The sequence below is a fragment of the Marmota flaviventris genome, chromosome 10, assembly GCF_047511675.1.
Source record: "Marmota flaviventris isolate mMarFla1 chromosome 10, mMarFla1.hap1, whole genome shotgun sequence".
In the NCBI taxonomy this organism is placed as follows: Eukaryota; Metazoa; Chordata; class Mammalia; order Rodentia; family Sciuridae; genus Marmota; species Marmota flaviventris.
Genome location: NC_092507.1, coordinates 112903370 through 112927722, shown reverse-complemented (window position 1 = coordinate 112927722; position 24353 = coordinate 112903370). Strand labels below are relative to the sequence as shown.

The 24353-nt window shown below is 41.3% G+C and overlaps 1 protein-coding gene across 3 annotated transcripts; it reads left to right on the top strand.

The window, feature by feature from the left end:
* Positions 1-6753: 6753 nt before the first annotated feature.
* Positions 6754-22848, top strand: LOC114080886 (low affinity immunoglobulin gamma Fc region receptor II-b). Of its 3 annotated transcripts, none has more exons than XM_027922476.2 (8): positions 6754-6950; positions 11913-11933; positions 13661-13918; positions 15447-15701; positions 16378-16500; positions 18042-18098; positions 20845-20882; positions 21010-22848. In XM_027922476.2, exons 1-8 carry the CDS (start codon positions 6839-6841, stop codon positions 21088-21090), a joined length of 945 nt encoding a protein of 314 aa, XP_027778277.1. In that variant the 5' UTR covers positions 6754-6838; the 3' UTR covers positions 21091-22848. The 3 variants fall into 3 exon arrangements, with proteins under 3 accessions (XP_027778277.1, XP_027778275.1, XP_027778279.1); XM_027922474.2 differs by having other exon boundaries at positions 18042-18182; XM_027922478.2 differs by lacking the exon at positions 18042-18098 and having other exon boundaries at positions 6755-6950.
* Positions 22849-24353: the final 1505 nt, after the last annotated feature.

Genomic DNA, 24353 nt, shown 5'->3' with positions numbered 1-24353 from the left:
AAATATGTGCAGTTATCAGTGAAAGAATAGACGAAAAGACCACCAAGACAGAATACAGAGCCCAGAAGTCGACCTACATAAGTATTGTCAACTCATCTTTGACAAAGAAGGAAATGCAATATAATGTAAAAAAGCCTTTTTAAAATAAATGGTGCTGGAACACCACATAGGATTGAAAGAACACGGTTAGTGCCTAGGAAGGCTTGTTGTTTCTGGTGGTGAGAAAAGAACTTCAAATACCGCAACAATGTGGACTGAGAGAAGGGAAATTGGCCACTTCCCTTGTTTACAATCTTTATGAGGAGATCAACCTAAAGGAATATACTCATAAAACATCTGAAGAGATGGCACTGTGAAGCATGCCTGTAATCTCAGTGACTCCAGAGGCTGAGTCAGGAGGTTTGGAAGTTCAAGAGCAGCCTGGGCAATGTACAGAGATCCTGTCTCAAAATTTAGAAAGGGGAGGCTGGGGTTGTAGCTCAGTGGTAGAACATTTGCCTAGCATGCGTAAGGCACTGGGTTAGATTCTCAGCACCACGTAGAAATAAATAAAATAAAGGTATCTTGTCCATCTACAACTAAAAAAAAAAATTAGAAAGCGGGGGATAGGCATGCTGAGGATGTACCTCAGTGGTAGAGTGCCCTTGGCTTCAATCTCCAGTTTAAAAAAAAAAAAATCTGAAGAAGTCCATCTGAACATTTGGCACACACCCTAAACTGCATATATTCATCCTGCTTGTAGGTGTGCTGTGGTCTTCCATATTGTTGCCATGCTCAACAAGGAGTATGTGAGTAATAAAATGTTAAAATCTTTTCCATTGAGTCCTTTCTTTAAGATAGGTATATAGTATGCTGGGGCTGTTGCAACATACTATATTCCTGTCTCATTTATACACTGGGGTTAAACATATACAAAAAAAAAAAAAAAGAATATAGACACATATGTCATGCCCTTCACAAAAATTACTCCAAGTGGGTCATAGGCAAGATGTGAAATATGTTTATAAAACATTTAGAAGGTAACGTAGGAGAATCAGCATGACAATTACATAAAACGCCAGGGATACAATTTGGGAAAGAAATAATTGATAAGCAGGGTTTTATTTTATTTTGGTACTGGCGATGTAACCCAGGTGCACTTTACCACTGAGCTACATTCCAGACCTTTTTATTTTTTGAGACAGGGTCTCATTAAGTTGCTGTGGGTCTTGCAAAGTTGCTGAGGTTGGCCTTGTGATCTTCCTATTTCAGCCTCCCAAGTTTCTGGGATTACAGGCATACACCACCATGCCTGATTTAAGCAAGGTGGATGGCCCATGCCTGTAATTCAGACAGCTTGGAGGCTGAGGCAAGTTCAAAGCCAGCTCAGTAATTTAGTCCCTAAGCAATTTAGCAAGACTCTGTCTCAAAATAAAAAAATAAAAATGGCTGGGCATGACTCATTGGTCAAGCATTTCTGGGTTCAAACCCCTATACCAAAACAAACAAACAAACAAAACCCCTTCAGCTCTAAAAAAAGAAGAAGAAAAGACATTGTCAAGAGAATGAGAAGAGGGCTGGGGCTGTAGCTCAGTGGTAGAGGTGCTTGCCTCACAAGTGTGAGGCCTTGGGTTCAATCCTCAGCATCACATAAAAATAAATAAATAAAGATGAAGATATTAAAAGAGAGAGAGAGAGAGAGAATGAGAAGAAAAACCACAGTTGGGGAGAAAATATTTGCAAAAGACACATCTGGTAAAAAGCATCCAGTTTACTCCCTCACTTACTGAGTTCCAGAGAAACAGTGCTATGCTCAAGGTCATACAGTGCTCAAAGTCATACAGTGGCATACAGCTGGGTCATATTGAGTGTCATATCTCCCTTTCTAACTGAGGTCCTTAGAGATAAATGTCCCTTTGTTGTCTAAACCCCTCACTATGTCAAGGGTCTTGGCTTCCTTAGGAAGGGCTCTCTTCCCTACATTATTGCCTCTATCCCTCTTGTCACTGGAGGGGAACCTTCAGGTTCTTGACATCCATCACAGAAAGAATTACATAATGAGTCAGTAAGCAAGGCACAGGTAAAGACTTATTTAAGAACAGCACACTCAGAGGGAGTGTATGGGCACCCCTCATTTCTCAGATATGAGAAGACAAGTGACATGCTCAGATTTAAGCTCTCCTACAATATATATGATTTTGGGAGGTGAGAGGGATCAAGTCTCATGGCCACCACCCTATACTTAGAGGTCAGAGTATTCCTCTTTGGTCAAACAGCCTAGCCATTAATCACTTGTGGGCACATTGTGTAAATTCCTCAGGTGGGTGACATTTTCATGAATAACATGTCTATTCTTTCATAAGCATACATTAAACTTTCCAAAAAAAGCAAGTGCCACAATGAGGGTCTCCTTCCATTTCCATAGTTTCCCTTCTCTCTCCCTTTCTCTCCCCCCACTCGTCTCTGTTTAATGTTAATCTTTTCCTCATGCTCTTCTTCCCTGTTCTGATCTTAGTTGCTCTCTTTATATTAAGGAAGACATTTGGCATTTGTTTTTTAAGGATTGGCTAGCTTCACTTAGCATAATCTGCTCTAATGCCATTGTTACACAAAATTACATATAAGAGTTTGTGAGGGGAAAGGGGGAAAAAAAAAAAACAAGGGAGAGAATTAAACAACAGCAGATGGGGTAGAGAGGGAAGATGAGAGGGAAGGGGAGGGGGGATAGTAGGGGATAGGAAAGGTAGCAGAATACAACAGTCACTAATATGGTATTATGTAAAAATGTGGATGTGTAACCGATGTGATTCTGCAACTTGTATTTGGGGTAAAAAATGGGAGTTCATAACCCACTTGAATCAAATGTATGGAAGATGATATGTCATGAGCTGTGTAATGTTTTGAACAACCAATAAAAAAAAAAATTAAAAAAAAAAAAAAAAAGCAAGTGCCACATAACGTGTCATGGTTTGGGAGGTCTCTTTGCATGGGCCCATTTTAGTTTATCTATCTGACTCTCATCAAACCTCCTCACCAAGCTATTTCTCTGAAGTAATTGTGAACAAATTTACATTCTAAAGTTAATGATCCACATAGCCTTGAGTATTTGCATTTCTAAAATGCAATCCTTTAACACAAAGACCTGAGTTCCCCAAAGATGTTTCCAGTCTAGACTGGTGATGCTGCTGCTTGGATCTAGCTGACATCCCTCAAACCACAGCCTCCTTAGCTCAGTCATTTCTCTTTTCTGCCTCCCCCGCCAGGCTTCCTCCCCCGCCAGGCTTCCTCCCCCAGAGTCAGCAGCTAATCCTCACCCCTGGAGCCACCTGGGGTCCTTCAGTTCACGGGGAAGTGGCTGTACCAGGAAGCTCTAGAAAACACTGATAAAGCAATCACAGGGATCCACTGAAAGATTGGCCAGGATATTAAGAGGAAGAGAAACAAAACCTAACCAGAATGTAGAGAAGAGAGTGCCTTGAAAATCAAGTGGCTGGAATCTGAGTGTCTAAGTTGGAAACATTTGAGTTTATAGCATTTATCTGCTTTTCCCAAAGTGAGTCTATTAACACCAGTCCCTAGTGGAGGCAGTGAACTACACTTTTCTAGTCTTTAATGATAATAACGATAAAGACGAAGTTTATATGCCAGGTTCTGAGTGAAATTATTCTCTCATTTTCTTATTTAATCTTCACCACATTATAAAGTAAGGACTGAGGTAATGTCCATTTTATAGATGAGGCAACATTGCTTAGAAAGGATGAATAATATAACTGGGATCACACAGCTGAGAAGGGATGAGGATTTTAATCTGGGTCTATCTCATCTTTCATGACTTTTGAGTCTCTCACACCTATTCCATTGCCAGAAACACACATTTTATATCAAGCTCTCCTTTTTGAAGAACTCTCTTTTCTGATTGGCATATTTCAGTTTTAAATAGCATGCCTTATATTTGTAAGCATTTTCTTTTAGAAATATCTCCTTATATTTTGTGCTTTCCCAGTTGTGATGAAAAAGAGACTCCTATTTCAGTTTCAGCATGTCTGAAAATGCCCCTCCCAGCTCTGCGATGACCTCCTTTAATAAGTTGTCCAAAAGAGGTCTAGTTTTTTAATCTCAGTGAAATGGTGAGTAGTGACATCTAGGGCTTGAGACAATTCGGGAAATTAACATGTACAGTGTGCTGAGCTTTCTGACCATTTTCACATCGTGGCACTCAGAGAAAATCACACGTGTAATGATGTAAACAAATGAGGTTGCTCACACAGGGCACCTGGCCCACCCAGCTATTCCCAAGCCTGGGGGCCACTCAATGGTTCAGTGCACTTGTGACTCATATAAGGCATGTAGGTAGTAGTTTCATTATAGAAAACATGAAGTTTTCAAAGGATGTGACTCTACTTTGTGAACAACCAGAGATTTGAAAAATGTGTTCTAGATGTGTAATATGAATTATAATGCATTCTGTTGTCATATATAACAAATTAAAATTAAAAAAAAAAAAGAAAACATGAAGTCTTTAACATTGGACAGACCTGGTTTTATATTCTGATTCTACCACTTACTAATCATCTAGCCATGGACAAATCATTTGGACTTCTCTGAAGCTAAGTTTCTTCAGGTATAAATGACAATGATAATATTTATCTTCTGGGATGATTGTAAAAATTAGAGATAATGTAAGTTTAATGTCTCCTCAAAAATAAGTGTGCATATGCTTCATATTAAGTATTGTATTTGTTTCTTAGGGTGTGTTAACTATATCAAGTTGTTAGCTATATGTAGCTTTCATTTCTAATGTGTGTGTGTGTGTGTGTGTGTGTGTGTGGTAATAGGGAACCCAGGGTCTCACACTTGCTAGGCAAGTGTTCTACCAATGAGCTATGTCTTCATCCCTTTAATGATATTTGTCAAGTATTGATATCAGCCCACTGACCTCTCTTCACTGGTAAAAATATTATTTTTACCTAAAAATTGGTTAAGGATTGTTTAGTACCAGAGCTGAAAAAGCTCCAGCAGATTTAGTTATCCCAAAGAAAGAACTTAGAGGACTCAGTGGAGAGGTTTGGACATTTTTTTTTTACTTGTGAACTCCTCAGTGGTAGCAGACGTGACAATATGGAGGGCCACACCTCACCTACAAGAAGAGGGAATATATACAGAATAGGTTGTGTGTCTACCGCACAGACAGATTTCTTCAGATGTTTTATGAGTACATTCCTTTAGAACAAAGGACACTCTGCTTTGATCCCCACCTAAAGACTGGAGACAAGGGAAGTGACCAGTTTCCATTCTCCTTTTGCATATTACCACATTCTTGGAAGTCCTTCTTATCTTACCATCAGGAACAACAGGGCTTCCTAGGCACTGACTGGTGTTTATCCCAACAAGAGCTGAAGGGGGTTAGTGAATAAGATGGTGCCAGTAGTAAAAGCATGTGGCAGAGAGGGTGGGGCTGCTGAAAGTTCCTGAAGACCACAGAGCGTGAGAAGGTTTTACAATGTCACTTCCTTGAGTATTACAGCTGGCTTCCTGAAAGAGCATTTGGGAGAGAGGCCGTAGGAGAGGACCCCAAGACAGATCCCACAATTATCTCATGTTCTGGGGATGTTAAGGGTAAACAAATGAGGATGATGACAGAAAACAAGAAAAAATAAGTTATATTCATTAGACACCCATGATATAACAAGCACATTCATATTCTTTCTTCCTCCCCCTCTCTCTCTTCTCTCTCTCTCTCTGTACTGGTACTGGAGATCAAACCCAGAGCCTTACACATGCTAGGAAAGTACTCTACCATTGAGCTGCATCCCAGCCGACTCATATTCTTTTATTTTCTAAAAATCTTGAGTTCACTGATTCTCAACCAGGGGTAATTCCTCCCACACACAAACCCCCAGGAAACATTTGCCAACATCTTGAGTCATTTTTCTTTCTTAACAAGTGGGGGAAACCAGTGGCATCTAATGAGTAGAGACCAGAGATGCTGCTGAACATCCTACATATACAGGGCAGGTCATCACAACAAGAATTATTTGGTGCAAAGTGTCATTAACACTGAGGTTAAAAAACTCTGCTTGAATTGATAAGTATGATGATCTTCATTTTTTTAACAGATCCAGAACCTGAAGCTCTGAGAAGCTATCTGGCATTCTAACTTGGACTTACCATAAGCATGCTACAGTGGTGAGAACAGTGATGAGAGAAATGACCAGGATAAAGAACCAGGGCCCAAACTGGTGCTCAGTAGATATTTACTGGGATGTTGATTAAATTAATAAATGAACAAATATAGGAGGAAAATAATGAGGATGAGTGTGGTCATCCTACCCCTACTCTCTTTCCACAATCCAAAAGTGACTCAGGAATTCTATCAGAGAAATATCAAATGATGGTTGGTGATCTCAAGACCCTATGGTCAGTTTGGGGAAGAGTCCAGATTTTAGTATCTGGATCTCCAAATGGAAGAGGCACCAGAATTTGCCTGTATATTCTTCTCAATTATCTTTTCTGAGGAGGATGGGGACTGAGGTTAAGAAGTTCTAAGCCGAGTTAGGGAGGCCATTTCCCTCTTTCTCTCAAAGGCCGAGGCCAGCTATTGCCCCAGAAAAAGGAAGTTGCTTCCCATTTTCTAAAATTTCGGTGACTTGAACTGATCCAGACTCATTCTGGGAAAGCCTGAATCTTCTGGGAGGGAACAGTTGAAAAGAAAGAGGGTGGAAGGGGAGGAGCCTAGGACTAAATAGACCGTTTCTTTTCACTTCCTCTTTTGAACTTCAGAATTGGTTTGTCCTCTGTTGGAATTTGCCAAACCTGGAGAGAAGCCTGTGCTGTTGGAACCAACTTATTCTAGGGGGTGATGGGAGTCCCCTTGTTCCTACCTCTTCTTGCCACTGGGAGTGAGTGGGCTGACTCCAAGCCTTCACAGACTCTGGGCCCTATGCTACTGTGGACAGCTGTGCTGTTTCTGGGTGAGTCGGGGCTCACAGAAGGGAGACAAGAACAGGAATACCTGGGTTGGGACTGAGCTTGGATAGGGGATGACAGTGACATGGGAAGCGTATTGGGAAAATCAGGTGCATGGAGGCAAGTAGATCAAACTCTAACAACCCTTAGAAAATCAAAGTTGGCAAGGCTTTTTTTTTTTTCTTTTTTCTTTTTTTTTCTGGTTGGTCTTTTTTTTTTCTTAACTATCTTTTAGTCAATTTCACTGGGTCCCTGGGCTCCGAATGCTCTGCCATCCTCAACATCAGAATCTGCCCAAGGAAATACAGTAACCTATACCTACCTGAGTGGCAAATGGGTGGCCATAGTATTTCCCTTTAAATTTGTGTTTTACATAGGACTAAATCTTAAGCTAATGCTACCTTAGATGGGTGTGAAGGAAGCTCTAAGATGCATTTTGTGGGGTGACAATGGCCACTCTCCTCACCTCTAAATGTGGCAAAAGCCCATTTTCTTAACACAAAAGGAGACCCCCTGGGCAGAAGCATAGGTGGATCTGAGTTTTCCAGGGAACCAGGGCCCAGAGAATCCACAAAACTGGGCAATTCTGGAATCAGCAATTGTGGAATCAGAGAAACCACGCATGCCTCCTTTCACTGCATAGACCATGGTGCTGCATAGACCATGGTGTGGGTCCTAGCTCTGATCAGTGAGAAAGCCAGTGTGCTAAGCCAGGTGAGAAGACCATTTTCTGATCATGTTCTCAGGTGTGGACCAGGGGACAGGAAGTGATGGTGCTAAGTGGTTGTAAGAGCCTAGGGGAAGCCGGAGGGACCCCTAATGGCAGAACTGTTTCCTCTAGCTCAATTCCTAGGGCTTCAACCCTAAACACATAAGGGCAGCTCCCCCAAGTTACTGCTATGACTGATAATGAAATCCAGTCAGCTCTAGGAGAGCTCAGCTCTCAATGCTGGAGGATATAGGGCTGCAGGAGGCAGAGGTAAAGAGAAAGAATTTCCCCTTGAGTGGATTATAGTAGAATAGATGTAAGGTGAGCACTGAATCCTCTCATTTATTATTTGGGAAGGCTGACCTAGAGAGGTGATGTGCTTCTGTTTTGTGCTAATAGTGCCAGTAACCTGGGCAGGACTCTTGGGAAAGATTTTTGGTGTTTTCTTCCATTTGCCTTTTGCTAAATCACTGAGTATCTACTCTTATCTTTTTCATTCTTTTCTGGTAATCTGGTAATCCATGTTTAGGTCATCATCTCATCATTACTTGATGACAATTTTTTTTTGTGTGTGTGTGGTGCTGGGGATTGAACCCAGGGCCTTGTGCATGTGAGGCAAGCACTCTGCCAACTGAGCTATATCTCCAGCACCACTCGATGACAATTTTATATCACCTTTTGTTGTGTCTTGATTGCTCCTGACTCCCCTCTCGTCCTTTCATGATGAAGTCACAGCATCTTCAAGTACAGCTATGGCTGACTCACTGCACTCATACATGCCTTCAGTGTTGGTCCATTGACTAGTGGAAAAGCTCCGATTCTACCCTTCTTAACCATGTTCCTCATTGTGCCTTCAATAGATTCTCCTTTACAGCCAGGCAATGTGTGAATGTACTTCATTTATAACACCTTTGCTTCTGCTAATTCTCAGACTGCCTTGTTTAAACCTCATGTTAATTCTATGTGGCACACACTCTTCTAGGACTTGGGGACTTATCAGTGAACATGATAAGACAGTTTTGCTGACCTAAAGTATACGATCTTTCTCTTTCCTTTCCTATTTCTCTTGTTTACTTTTATATATACACATATACAATTTATATAATTATATAATTTATATAATTTCATATTCTGTTAATTGGACATCTCTGAATGTTTGAGAGCTCAGAAACAAAATATATTAAAAGTCTAACTTGCCATCTTCCTCTTATAAATATTTGTATCCTTCTAATATTTATATGTGCATGAGCACAACCACCTTTTCCCTGGTCATCCACTTATGTCATCCACTTATATCATCTTATTAGGTGCCAACTTCTCTGTTCTTTCTCTAAGATCTGTACCCTCTTCTTTACTTCCTACTGTCAAACCAACTGAACAAATAAATATATGGAAAATACATGTGCGTTTGATTGAGACAGAAAAGGGCAAGGGATTTGAGGGGATTTGCAATGAGATTATTATAATGATGAATCATCAAATCTAAGCTAGATGGGGGAGATACAGGCAAGTGTGGGCTTAGGAATAGAGTGGTAGAGTAAATGCTTTGGGATTTTTGATGAGGTCAAGATGATTATGGGAGCTGTACTTGAGCAGATGAAGTGGAAGGAGAGGAGGTCGTGATTGAAGCATGGGATATATGATTTTGTGATTTTTGAAATCAGTATGGCTTCTGGTGATGATGGTTTCTGGGTATAACGTGGGCAGGTGTGCTAAGCTGTATAATCATTCACTGGGGATGAGTAGGTCATGGAATAATGAAGCCGGATATTGGACAGGTCACCCATGTGTATTTGGGATCACAATAATTATCTTTTTCTTAACTAATCTCTTTCTACTTCCCCTGTTCCAATTCATCTGACACAGCACTTTGGGCTCCAATTTGAACATTCTGAGTGACTCTCCACTGTTCGTTGAACTAAAGAGCAAACATAAAAGTTAATTTATATTTATTTTAAACTTACTGTATGTCAAGTCTTATCTGGATTATCCTCTTATTTAATCCTTATAATAACCCTATGAAGTAGGTGCCACTGTCATTATCTCCTTTACAAGCAAGGAAACTGAAAGTCATTTTGTTCAAGGTCACTTGGCAGTGGCAAAGTCAACATTTAAACTCTTTCTGTGCTTTTACCCATTGCCACACATTTTGGCATTAGGAGCCCTCCAAAGTATGTTCCTACCTAGATTTTTAGCTTTGTTCCTCATTATCAGAAGTGCTTTGGCAGAGATAAGAAATGAAGTAGAAATTGGCTTGGAATGTTCTAGAAATTTTGCCAATTACCTTCCAGTCCTTCCCATAGAATAATATCTCCTCTCTCTACATGTCAAAATCCTATCAGTCCTTGAATGTACATGATGATTATGAGCTCCTCTGTGGGATTCTCCTTCTTACCAACTCCAAATTCTGCCAAGTCTTAGGATCTTTTTCTCCTCTGAATCTCCATAGTATTTTATCCACACTCCTCCAATGTCATGAAGCAATATCTTTTACATTAAATTATACATATGCTTATCTCCACCATTAGACTGTTGGTTTCAGTGGGGGACAGGGACTTAAGATCTTTCAGGTGAACTTTAGGTGAACACAGAATGTATTGTGGGACAGGAGGAATTCAATGCAGTTTTGTTGATTAGCTTTGGATTGCAAAGGAACAGCACAGTGGGTCTAAGTGTACATATTAGAGATGTAGTAACATCAGGACGCGCATCTGGTTCTCCAAACTCCCAGGCCAACTCTCCACAGTGCCCGTTCCTGGTTCCTTGTTTCTGCTTCACTTACGTTCCATGTGTTTGTCCCTGAAAGTACACACATATTTTGAAAGCCTCTTGACTTTCTCTCAGTCCAAATATAAGAGGAAACCCCCCTGAAACAGACGGACACATAAACATGCCCTACACAGGCATAGGCATTGGGCTCTAATTCATCTAAGGACCCTGCTTTGCTCTTCACTCAATGATGGTGCCCACAAATCCACTTCCATTCAGTTTTCCTGGCCCTTCCTGGCCCCTATTTTGCCTCCAATTGGGAAGTTCTTTCCCTAACCCAGTGTCATTCCACATGCCTGCACATGAAAACACAGATCTGGTGTCCTTTTGCACACTCTTTCTCCTTTCAGATTTGCCTAATAGCAAGAATCTGGAAGGTTTAATTATCAAGCAGCAGAAATGTAAAATAAATCATTGGAGACCCAAATAGTAGGACAGAATGCAATTGTTAAAAATGACAACATAGACTTAGCATGGTGGTGCATGTCTATGATTTCAGCTTCAGGGGAGGTTGAGGCAGGAGGATCACAAGTTTTAGGCCAGCCTGGGCAACTTAATAAGACTCTTCCTCAAAATAAAATAAAAAGGACTGGGAGTGCAGCTCAGTAGCACCAGTGGTAAAGCACTTGCCTACCATGTTCAAACTCTAGTACTATCAAAAAAAAAGAAGAAGAAGAAGAAGAAATCAATATGAAGACAGATTAATGTAGTGGATTTTATATTGCTTAGTGAAAAATTAGGTAAGAGAATACTTTTTAAATAGTTTATTTTCTCATTTACTATTTATGTATGTCTGTATGTAAACATATGTGTATGTTTTCATGGGGAAAATTCCACAGGGTATATTGCCAAGGTAATAATATTTTTATCATGCCTATTTTCCATTTTTCTACAATGATCATGGACAATATGTAATCTCTATACACTCCTTGGTGAAAGAACAGATAGACTGGCAAAATCATTTACACAGAAGCATAAATCATATGTAAAGTCCAACAGGGAACTTTCCAGAGGCATTTTTACTTTGTTTTATTTTTCAAATTTATTTATTTGTATTTTGCACTATTGAGGATTGAACACAGTGAAGGCTGTACCACTAAGCTACACCCCCAGCCCTTTTTCTTCTTTATTTTAAGAAAGGATCTTGCTAAGTTGCTGAGAGTGGCTTCCAACTTGTGATCTTCCTGCCTGGGATTACTGTTGTATTTTTATTTTAATCAGTCAAGTGTTAAGCCAAACAATGATGTAAAAATAAATAAATAAGACAGTGATTTGTATCTCCTTCCTTCCTTCCTTCCTTCCTTCCTTCCTTCCTTCCTTCCTTCCTTCCTTCTTTTCTTTCTGTTATTAGGGAGGGAGCTCTCAGTACTTTTCAAAATGCATCTAGGGATGTGTGGGCTGAGGGTTGGACTAAGGGTGAAAGAACTCTGGGCAGGCTGTTCATTGTGGGGGTTCAGGTCCTGGTTGATCTTTGCTTTCTTTCTTACAGCTCCTGTTGCTGGGATACCTGGTAAGTACTCTACCTACATTCTCTCCCTGCCCCAATGTTCTATCTGGAGGCACTCTGAATAGACCAACAACCAACTTCTGTACCAGGTCAGATCCAGGAAAGGGTCATTGCTCCCAGAGATGCCCTGTCTGTGCTTCTTCTCTCCAAGGAGGAAGGGGGTGGGTGCTTCAACCCTTCTGGTTCTATTACTGTGAGATGTTACAAACATTGTCACAGAAAATATAAATTTTATCCTCTCTCAACTAAAAAACAAAACAAAACAAAAAACTCAAGAATTTCTTAAAAGTTGATCTTGAAGAAGTAGAGTAGAATTGTAGTTACTTCCCAGAACCTGGGAAGGATAAGGGAGGGGGTAGAATGGAGAGAGGATATTTAATGGGTACTGAGATACAGTTAGAAAGTATGGTTAGATAGGAGAAATAATTTCTAGGGTTTCACAACAGAAAGGAAACTATGGTTAGCAATGTGATTAGTTGTGTATTTCAAAATAGCTAGTTGAAAGGATTTTGAATGTTTCCAACACAAAGAAATGATGAATGTTTGAAGTGATGGATATGTCAATTATTCTGATCTGATCATTATCCATTGTATATATGTATTAAAGTATCACATGTACTCCATTAATATGTGTAGTTATTATGCATTATATCAAAATATAATTTTTCTTTTAAAAACCTCATTAGAAAACAAGTTTCCTCTCTCCAAATAAAATTCAAGGACATACAGAATAATATGATATGCATAGACTGTCTCATGTTGTTAAATTCTTTACTTTGAGTGGATCTGAGGGCTTCAAGTCCTGTTCTCTTGACAGAGAGAGCTTTGTTGGAGTGACCTCTGCCAGGTAGTTCTTCATCTGTACATTCAACCTCCTCCCACCCCCCAGGACTGACCCTCTAGCTTTTCTTCCTCTCTTTATTCTTCTGAGAACACAGAAACTCCTATATGCTTGAGTATGAGACCTGGCCATTCTGACCTCCTATTTAAGGATAAGGAATGACATCAGATTGCAACAGAAACCTGATCTCTAACTCTTATGTCTGACATCTCCACTTGCCAGATGTCCCCTCTTGTCTAGACGAAGCTTTGGAAAAAAATGTATCACTAGTGTCCAAATGTGCCTCAGTTTATAGGGGAGCAAAGTGAACATCCAGAGAGATAAAGATAGATAGATAGATAGATAGATAGATAGATAGATAGATAGATAGAACAATCTGTTAGGATATTTCTTGGCATGTTATTTATTTTTAGGGTATTTACCTTGCCTGCTTCTCTCCTTTTCCATGCCCTCCCTTTTTGTTTTTCAGTATAGGGATTATACTCAGGGGTGCTCTACCTCTAAGCTATACCCCCAGCCCTTTTAATATTTTACTTTATTTTGAGACAAGGTCTTGCTAAGTTGCCCAGGCTGGCCTCAAGTTTGTGATCCTCCTGCTTTAGCTTCCTAAGTAGGTGGGATTACAGACATGTTCCACCACAACTGGCTTCCCTTTTTCCTCTTGCCCTCTACTTCTGAGAATCAGTTGAGTTCCCTGAGAGTTCCCTGGGCTCCTGGTGGTGGGTTGTATGAGTAATAAGAAATGCCTTCAGTTGCCAAAGCCTCCTGGGCCTGATTCTACTCTTGGTGCCCCCAATAGGAATAAAGATACTTCTTTGGGATTCAAAGTCTGCTTAGGCTTTTGAGGTTCCCTTTGCTCAAACTGTCTCCTCTCTCTGCCCCTCCATAGATCTCCCGAAGGCTGTGGTGAAACTTGAGCCCCCATGGATCCAGGTGCTGCAGGAAGACAATGTGACACTGAAATGTCAAGGGACCCGCAATCCTGAGAACCACCACTCTACTCAGTGGTTCCACAATGGGAGCCTCATCCCAGGCCAGACTCAGCCCAGCTACAAGTTTAAGGCCAAGAACAATAACAATGGGGAGTACCGGTGTCAAATGGACAAGACAAGCCTCAGTGACCCCGTGCATCTGGATGTATTTTCTGGTCAGTAGAGGAAGTTCAGGGAGGGGCCTTGGAGAGATTGAATCTGCTTACACTGCAGAGGTTTGTGGAAAAGGGAGGTGGTCTGTTTACTGGGAAACATCGACATGAGGTGCTTGTTTGCCCAGTCATTTCCCTTTTCACCCACCTTTTTACTTTGTATGTCGGGTGGAGGTCCAAATTCCTAAGAAATTTCTCAGCATATATGAATGATTAATTTTTGCAATAGTCCTGATTGAGCAAGAGGGTGCCAAAAGCCACAGACACACAGCTGAGTGTGAGAGAAGCAGAAGGAAGTCCCTTCATCACAAAAACCCTTCCATTTTTTATGGTAGAGCAAAAATAAATTAGAAAGCAGGCAAGCAAGCAAAAAACAACAACAACAATAACACAGACTATGACTGAATCCTGACCCTGGAAACTACTAGCCATATAAATCTGATGAATTCATCTAATGCTTAAGTTTCAGTTTCCTCATCTGAACAATGCGTATACTAATGCCTCACTTGTCATATTCTGGAGAGAATTATCATTTCCCTGATCTCTGTACCTCTCATAGTGCTGGGTGCCCTCCGTCTCCTTCCATCTGTGTATTTCCAGTACCTGAGATAGGGCAGGGCTTAATAAATGTTTGCTGAACAGATCAATGACAAAATCGTAGGCTCTCTATAAAGAGCCACTATGTGATCACAACATCTATTGCTAGCCAGGCATGGTGGCACTTGCCTGTAATCCCAGCAACTCCGGAGGCTGAGGCAATAGGCTCACAAGTTTGAGGCCAGCCTGGGAAACTTAGTAAGACTCTGTCTCAAAATAAAATATAAAAAGGGCTGGGTGTAGCTCAGTGGTAGAGCACTCCTGGGTTTAATCTCCAGTACCACAAAAGCAAACAAACAATGACTATTGTTACTGTTACTCTTCATTAGGCACCTCCCATTACCTTATTCCCAAATATCCTCAAAAAATATACAGCAAGGTCACAGTTCACCTGTGATATTGCCTTCAGAGATCCTATTGAACTGAGGCTGTACATTTATTAATATTTATCAAGTAAACTGACATTCGTTGGAGGTTTAAGAATTTCTGTTATTTCTGAAACATGGATCTGCTGCATTGTCCTCAAATGTCCTTTTCTCAGTCAGACTGAGTTCCTCCCTTCCTCCCCTAGGGAAGGGACTATATATATCCAAGTCTCTTGTGTCCTTGACAGGAGAGCACTGCAGCTGCCTTCTCCCAGGAAAGAACAGAGAAGATGAGTGTGTTCGGAATACTGGCTGTGTTCAAGAAACTGTTAGATGCATAGTGTTATAATGCCTGTTTGCACAGATGAGAAACTGAGGCCCAGAAGAGTTAAAAATTTCCCAAGAATCCAGAGCTCATAAATGAATGAATCCAAAATTAGAGATTAAACTGCCTGATTCCAAACTTAAGCCCTTCCCTCTGCACATCATATTCCACCAGTAGTGATGGTCTGAGTCTCAGAGTTGAGCCATGACATCCTGGATCCTGTTGTCCTTTTGTGTTTTTTCAGACTGGCTGCTGCTCCAGACCTCTCAACTGGTGTTCCAGGAGGGGGACACCATTGTTTTGAGGTGCCACAGCTGGAAGAACAACCCTCTGAACAAGATCACATTCTACCAGAATGGAAATTCCAAGCAGTTTTCCCATTTCAATGCCAACTTCTCCATCCTGTCAGCAAACCGCAGTCACAGTGGTGATTACTCCTGCAGAGGAAGTGTAGGGAGGACGCCGTACTCATCAAAATCTGTGACCATCACTGTCCAAAGTATGGGAACTCTGTTAAAATGTAGGGAAGGGTTGCACAGGGGTTAGGTTAAAATCATATAGACCACATGGAGATCTGAGAAATGCTATGGTAGCAAAGTTGGGTGCTGAGACAAAGGAGAGAGTTGTAGAGGCCTTGTTGAAACCGGTGGGAAGGAGTAGGAGCCAGAGCTAAGAGCCCCCAGTTCCTGGGTGATAAGTGACAAGGCTGTCGTCCCACTTTGAAACATAGGTACCATATTGAGAATAGTAGTGAAATAGAGCTCTCTCATTGATACAGAGGTTCCTTAAACTCCTGGAAATTGCTAAGAGCTAAAGTTCACCTCAATTTTTCTCATGTCCCATGTTTTGACCATTTCCTCTTGAAGGCCTGGCATGTTCTGGACAGTAGGAGGCTTCATGCCCACAGTCCCCACTGCCCCTGAGCACTGTCCCTCTCCTCTTAGACACTCACTAGTATACCTTTATTAGTTTGGTGGAGAAACTTGAATAAGGGGGAGACCCAAGTTCAGCCATAAAAACTCTGGGCGGATGAGGTTGTGGGGTAAAGTATTGTACCTGTGGATGACTTAGTCAAAGAAGAGCTTCAGGTGACGGGCACTGGACCATCCTGCTGGAGGAGGGTGAGAGGGTGGTAGTGAGAACAGGGAGCATGTTCTCAGATCTGTTTTCCCTAGGGCTCAAGTCGACCCACCCTTTACTGGAAATGATCATTGTGCCTGTGGTTATCGGGATTGTTGTAGTAGCCATTGTGGCTATTGTAGTAGTCACGATCTACCTCAAGCGAAAGCGGACTTCAGGTTTGTGGTTTTCCTTGATTTTGTTATTAGTTCCTGCTTAGAAGAGGCCCTAACCCTAGATATTGCTGGAACCCCTATATTTGAACTAGCAAATCCTTAACATTCAGATACAGCTGTATTTTATTCATTCATTCATTTATTAATTTATCCATTCAGCAAGGCTCAAATGAACTTGTTTTTGTGTCAAGCACTGTGTTAGACACTGTAGATGATGCCAAGATAAAGAAGTCTAGTTCCTGACTTCAGGAGTACTCAGCAGTGTGGGGAAGACAGAAGTACAAATAAATAATTGTAAGATGGAGTAAGAACAATGACAGAGAAATGAAAAGGCTCTCTAGTGATATAAATGGGGCACCATAACCCAGTGTATTAGTTAGCTTTATCACTATAATGACATACCTGAGATAATCAGTTTGTAAAGGTAAGAGGTTCATTTTGGCTCACAGTTTTGGAGGTTTCAGTCTATGATCAGTTGGCTCTATTGCTTTGGGCCTGTGACAAGGCAGCACATCACAGTAGGAACATCTCGTGGTCAGAAAGCAAGAAGCAAGGAAGAGACTGGGAATATGTGTCTATAGCAAATCAAAGACACACCCCCAATGAACTGTAGACCTCCCACTAGGCCCACCTCTGAAAGGTTCCACCACCTCCCAGTACCACTGTTCTAGGGACCAAAGGTTGAACACAAGGGTCTTTGGGAGACACTCAAGATTCAAACTATAGCAGCCAGTCCATTCTGGGGCAGTTAGAGAAGTTCTCATGGGGAGACACTATATTTTAGTGATTGAGGTACAGATTGGGACCAGACTACATGGATTCAAATTTTAGCTCACAGCTAGCTCAGCAGCAATATGACCTTGGGTAAATTGCTCAACTTTTCTGTTCCTCGGTTTCCTTATCTGGAAAATGGGGATACTAATAGGACCCACCTCATGGGATTATTTTGACAATGAATAAGGATTAAGCTCTCATAACAATGCCTAACAGATAGTAGAAGGCACATATATATGAGCAATTACCACAGTAGAGGAGGTGATGTTTGGGGTAGCAATTAGCTAGGCAAAGAGGCCTAGAAGAACGTTCCTGGCACAGAGGCCAAGATATAGAAATGGGGAATTTTGTGGCTAGGATAGTGCTCAAGGAAAGAGAAAAGGGTGCTGTAGGCCACTGAGAAAGAGAAAATAATACTACTAATAACTCACAAAACACTTTGCAATTCATTGATAGCAGGACCCCAGTTACTGATAATAAATAAACATGGAGGTACTGAGATACCGAGAAAAAGAGGAATGCTTTTAAAAGGCAGAGTAAGCCTAAGGAAGACACTCCTAGGAATCCCCATGGGATTATTGGCTTAAAAGGCTCCCTGACTAGCCTTTACAAGCCAGAGTGGTTCCTGGGCAGGGCAGCTGGGAGTAGGTAGGAGAGGACATGTGAGGGATGGGTCATGTTGGTTCTAACCCAATCCTCCCCTGGTCCTTGGTCCTGAGAACTAAAGCCCCACCTCATAATCCTACTAACCTCCTATGTGCCCCTCCTAGCTCTCTCAGGAAACCCTGAGCACAGGGAAATGGGAGACACCCTCCCTGAGGAACTAGGTGAGTACAGCATTCCCTCTGGGGGCTCAGTGATGTTCCACCCAGGGCTGCCAGATGGATCGGAGCCAGCAACAAGTGGCTTATGTAAGTTCAGCCTAAGCACAGGAGACGGAGGGGGCAGTGGGAGGAGGGCAGGGGCTCAAATCCCTTGGCCAGTTCTGAGTCTAACTCCTGGGCTCAAAGAGGGTTTCACTGGAGAAGAGAAAAGGAACATCTGTCTTAGATAGAGAAGGGAGGGCTGCATTCAAATTTCTGGGACTAGGAATCTGGGAAAATTTGCAGAGCAAGAAATCAGATATTTGGATCTTCCTGTGATCTGGCAAAGTTGGCAAAGAATAGGTGTAAGAAGGTGTAAGATGAAGACCAATAGGATTAGGGAGGTAGGGGTCTAAGAGGAAAGGAGGGGGGAGATTTGGGGAAAATGCTTAGATTTGTTGAGAAATATATAGGTATGGTAAAACTCAGCTCTTAGTGGAATATTAAGAGGAGATTTGGGCTTCAGAAAATTCTGGGGGAACCAGAGCCATTAGTGGGTTTTATTTTGTGGGCAATGGTTGATTCTGATGTCCACTTGCATTAGTTTATTAAATATTGGCCTGGTTCTGTCATCATCATACAATAGAATATTGAGAATGTCACTCCCTCAGATGGAGTTCAGTCACCTCACTGAGAAAGGAAGTGGGTTGGTCTAGGTGACCTCTGGGCCCTTATAGATCTGACATTTTGAGAGCCAGTGACCATTCAACCTCTGGCCCAGGTGGAGGTATGTAAAATGAGCAATATTCCAGGAGACTTCCTGAATGTGGTTAAAATCAGAGCACAAAGGAGGTTGGAGCTTTCACTGCAGCTTCTGTGACAGCAAAAACAGACAGGAAGAAAAGGCCCTTGAAGATTTCACCTCAGATGGCTGGAGTATGACTCAGAGCAGAGCCAACAGATTTGAGAGCTTGAGCAATCTGTTACTCATCTAGCTGCACTTTGAGTAGGGTCTGTGTGTCTCTTGGCCAGGCCACGTGGGATGTGGGCCTGAGTCCACATCTGGGGCCAAACCAGATGTAGGAAAAAAATCCAAACACAGCTGGATTCACCACTTTATTGTTTGGTTTTTGTCTACTCTGGCATAAATATTTCACGAGGCATCTATGCAGCCAAGCGCTGGAACTGATGGTTTCCAGAAAGGTATAGTAAGTTGCTGGGATTGTTGAGGAATGCAATAGAAGGAGAATTCCGAAAGTGGTTTGTTCCAGAATTTGGAACATAGCAAATAAGGGCTCTTTGTGTCCAGGGGGTGCGTGAAGAGACTAGAGACATTGTCTCAGGCTCCTCCCCAACTTCCAGGGAAATGATGATTTATAGATTACTGAGGCTGCTTTTTGAAAGGAAAGTGACCACAACACTCGGAGGGACCAAGAGATCTTTATTGAGGCAGTGTCTGATAAACAGAGAAGGAAGAAGAGAGAGAGAGAGAGAGAAAGAGAAGAAAGAGGGAGAGAGAAGAGAGAGAGAAAGCGAGAGTGAGAGTGTGGCGGAGTGCCCAGCAGGAGAGAGTTTTTATAGTCAAAATCTAGTGGGGTCTCTGGGTCAGCAAGCTGCCTTGTTGGCGTACAGTGATTGGATCTCACAGTAATTGCTAAGGGTGTCATCTTCTGCCCTCAGGCAGACCAGGCAGGGGCCAGATGTGGGTTTCATTCCACCAGAAGGGTGGGGGTTGAGCGTTCAGCCTTGAGGCAAACAAGTGATAAGGAAACAGATGAGTGAGGGTCCAGTGTTCAGCCCACCCTGCAGCTAAAATTTATTTATTAAATATCCAAATTCCCACGTTTTTGCTCTAATTTCACTTTTCCAGTGTGAAAAGTGTTAGGTGGGAATTTGGATATTTATCAGACAAAGTTCTGTCCCTGCCCCTTGCTTGCCTTTTTTTCTTGTCTTTTTGTGGTACTGGGGATTGGACATAGGGGTGCTCTATCACTGAACCTCATCCCCAGTCTTTTTTATGTTTTGAGACAGACTCTCATTAAGTTGCCCAGGCTGGTCCTGAACTTGCAATACTCCTGCCTCAAAGTCCCCAGCTGCTGGGACCACAGGAGTGTGCCGCATGCCTACTGCTTGCTTTTCCTTCCTTCCTTTCCCCCTTTCTCCTTTCTTGCCTTCCTATCTTCTTCATTTCCCTCCCTCCATCCTTTTATCCTGTCTTTCTCTTGAATCTTTTTTCTGCCTTCCTTTCTTTCCTTTCTTCTCTGACTTCTTTCCTTTCTTTCTCCCCTCCTCTTTCTTCCTCACTTTTTCTTTTCTTTTTGAAGCAATGGTGTACCTGATTCTTCAAAGTCCCCAAAGAAGAGGCATTGCATTTGGCCAATGTAGAAATGGCTTTGGTGTTCCCTCTTTGAAGCCTGTGGCCCTCAAAAATCTGGACTTCATTTTACTCTGATACTGAACACTCCTATCCTCTTCCCCAATATCTCAGATCCCCCAAATCTGCCTGATTTGCTTCTAGGAAAGTTCAGCAATTCTCTAAAAAGAATGTGGTGCAAAGACTGCTTTCCTTTGCCAGCGTGGACAGTGGGGACCGCTGAGTCTGGGAGGCTCCAGGGTGGGTGAATGAGGCTTGGTCTACAGGCCTGAGCTGGGGTCAGCAGTCCTTGACTCAGGTCTGGTTTGGGCTTTGCTTTTGTAGCCTTGGCAGCTGCACAAATAAGCCCTCTTCTCCAGCAGTGCCTGGGCTTATTTGTCTTCTTTTTGCCCACAGCCAATGTCACTGACTCTGAGGATGCTGCCAAAACTGGAGTGAGTAACCCCTGCCACCTCCTTTTCCTTCTGTCCCTTCCCTCTCCCCTGCTGTCTCTTCTGTTGTTGTTTGTCCCATGACCTCTTCTCCGTGTGGATCTCCACTGCGTGTTTCTGCTTTTCCTAGGCTGAGAACACAATCACTTATTCACTTCTCATGCACCCGGAAGCTCCAGAGGAAGAGCCAGATTATCAGAACCGAATTTAGTCTCCATTGTCTTACCCCTGGTATTTCTGGAAGAGATTCAAAAGAAGCAAGGATCTGGTGTCTACTGGCCTAAATCCCCCTTGGAGAGGTGGAGGGAATACTGCAGGAGGACTATTCCAGAGTTACCTCTGTGAGTCCTCATGTTTTCTGTCCTGAAACCAACAGAAAATATGGTCCCCAATGGCTGACTACTGAATCCATCTGTGCCTCAGCACTTCCCAACATGAAGACTCTTGGGTTATACGTCCACACAGCCACAATATCACTAATAAAATTACTGTCACTAGGAGATAGTAGCAACATGGAAAAAAAACGCTTATGTTACAGGTTACATGAGAATGCTTAAATAAGAATGTATGACATCAGAAATGATAAGAGACCAACATATACCAAGATATTAAAAGTGATTATTTTAGGGTGATGGAATTATCAGTGATTTTAATTTTCATTCTTATTTCTCTGTTGAGATCATGTATTACTTCTATAGTGAAATACTATGAAAACAACGTTGCTTACTTTTTCAAGGCTACATTGGTGGGAGTGTAGACTGAGCTCCCCGGGGTCCATTTCTCTTCAATGATAAGAATCTGGGGAAGATAGAAATGGGTAGGATGTGGAAGACAATGTGGATTCGGAATGTTAAAACTGACCTTTTTTCTGCTCAACTTCTGTTGCTTTTTTTTTTCTTTTGTACTGGGGATTTAACCCATGAGTGCTTAACCACTCGGGTACATCTCAAGCTCTTTTTACTTTTCATTTTGAGACAGGCTCTCACTAAGTTGCTTAGGGCCTCACTAAGTTGCTGAGGCTGGCTTTGAACTTGAGATCCTCCTGCCTCAGCCTTCCCAGCCACAGGGATTAAAGACCTGTGCTACCGTGCCTGACTCAATTTCTATTCTTATTCCATGTCCTCTTCCCTTTTATCCTATGTAGAACAAAAGTATCACTGTGTTTTGTAATTAATAGTTTTCAGAAAGTCAAACTTCAGGTGAGTCCTCTGTGAGGAATGGGCACTCCCTGCTGGGCTATTGACCTCAGAGGAGCCATTCCTCCTAGGTTAGAATTGTGACTGCCAGATTTCTTGGGGATTTAGTGAGTGCCCTTTGAAGAGGCTTCCTTTTTGGTGGAATATAACAGCATCATTGTGAAAAGTTCTTGCATTCAGTATTTTGAACTTTGTTGGGAATGGCCATAGATTTCTGTGATACTCATTTTTTATGGTCACATAATCAGATTTCTTATGCATATATTGTTGTAATAATAAGAATCATTAATTACAATTAGTGAGTTATTAAAGGTTTACTTTATGACAAATTATATTCTTTAAAATTTAGAGAGTTTAAGGTTATTAACCATTTATATTTCTTCTTTTGTGATTTTCCTATTCATATATTTTCTTTGCCCGATTTTGTAGATACATGGGTCTGTTTCTTTATTTATAAATTACAGAGTAGTAACTTCTTTACTTTTATTTATATGTAAATTCTTTCACCATACTAATAATATATTCTTTTATATAAATTAAAATACAGATCAGCAACAAAATTTTATATCATGTATAAATCCACAAACCAGAAATAATTAATGCTAACATTTGATATATCAAAACACATTTCTGTCTGCCACAATAAGTTTATGTATTTTTAAAGTTGCTTCATATTATATATGTTCATGTTCATAAAAAAAAAATGAGGCAAAAACTCATGCTCATTGTAGCACAAGTTCAAATAATACAGAAATACAAAGAATAAAAGTGAATGGTTTCTTTTTGTGCTTACTCCCCTTAATCTTCTTCCCCTTTGTATAAGTGACCATTGTTGAAGTTTTGGTTTACATTATGAATTTATATATATTAAACTTGTAATATAATACATATGTGTAGTTTTTAAAAGACCATACATGGGATCATACTTTTCATACAATTATGCAGTTGGCTTATTTTGTTTAATAAGATATTGTGGAATTCTTTCTTAGGAAATATTTTCTTTTTTCAATTTTTGTTTTAGTTGTTGATGGACCTTCATTTTATTCCATATGCAGTGCTGAGATCGAACCCAGTGCTTCACACATGCTAGTTGAGTGCTCTACCACTGAGCCACAACCCCAGCCCCAAAGGAGTATTTTCTTTTTAAGGATTATATAATATTCCATAGTACAAATACCATATTTTATTTAACCAATATTTTAAATGTTTCAAAATTTTCTTGGTTATAGGCAATGCTATAATAAATAACAATCTTAGATGATATATTCGATTGCTTATATATTTCTACAGGTTAGAGAAGTACAATGGCTGGCTCAAAGAATATTATCATATTGTCTTTTATGTGCATGTCTTTCTAAAGTATATTAGGGTTCCCTTTTTTGACACTCTTAAAATGTTGAGCATTCTTAAATATTGCTTATCTTAGTATAATTGTGTTACTGAGATAGAGATATAGAATAATGAGAGAGAAATATGGAATCTTGAAAGGCAAAATCAATCCACTGAGATGCAGAAAACACAGTTGTAAACCTTGGCCCATGTCCTGGCCCACAACCTTGGCCCAGTGGCCAATGCTCTTGTAAAATAAGGGAAACACGAAAGTGCAAGAAAACTGGCAGGAAATTGTGCAGCTCCACCCTGGATCTGCCTCCTGTCTAGCCCCAGTACAGCTCTTCTATAAATATTGGACTCTCACCCCAAGTGAGGGCTGCTTCTCACTCTTGAGACATCACCCATTCTCCCTTGAATGTGTATCTACCTTCCTAAATAAGTCTGGCTCCCTTTCCCCACTTAAAAAGGTTTCCTAGTCCCAGAGCTTTTCAGATATGGAAACTTTGAACCAGTAAGTTTCTTCTATTTTCCTTCTCAGCTATCTTTGAGTAAACCCATTTTCCTACCACTTTGACTTCAAATGTTTCTGGAGCCTAGTCTCTTCCTACTCTGGGCAGGATGTCGTGCCTCCCAGTAACAAAAGGAAGAAAATAAAAGCAGGGTGGTGGTGTTGGGGGTGGGGTAGGGAGGGAGATACAATAGGGAAGATATGACTCCAAGAAGTGCAAGTACTCCAAGGTCCTTGTTGTCACCTGACCTTTATTTGCACTTAGTTGTCTGGATACAACCATCTTGGATATGGGAGAGCTCGAAGCAGAAGTTCCCAGAGGAGTTTTCAATATCGCTCTGGTCATGCAATCAAGCCCAGCTACTAACTGTTTAGGCTCATTGAAAACCTGTCATTATACAAAAAAGAAAGAAATCCATGAGTAAAGAAACTGACCCT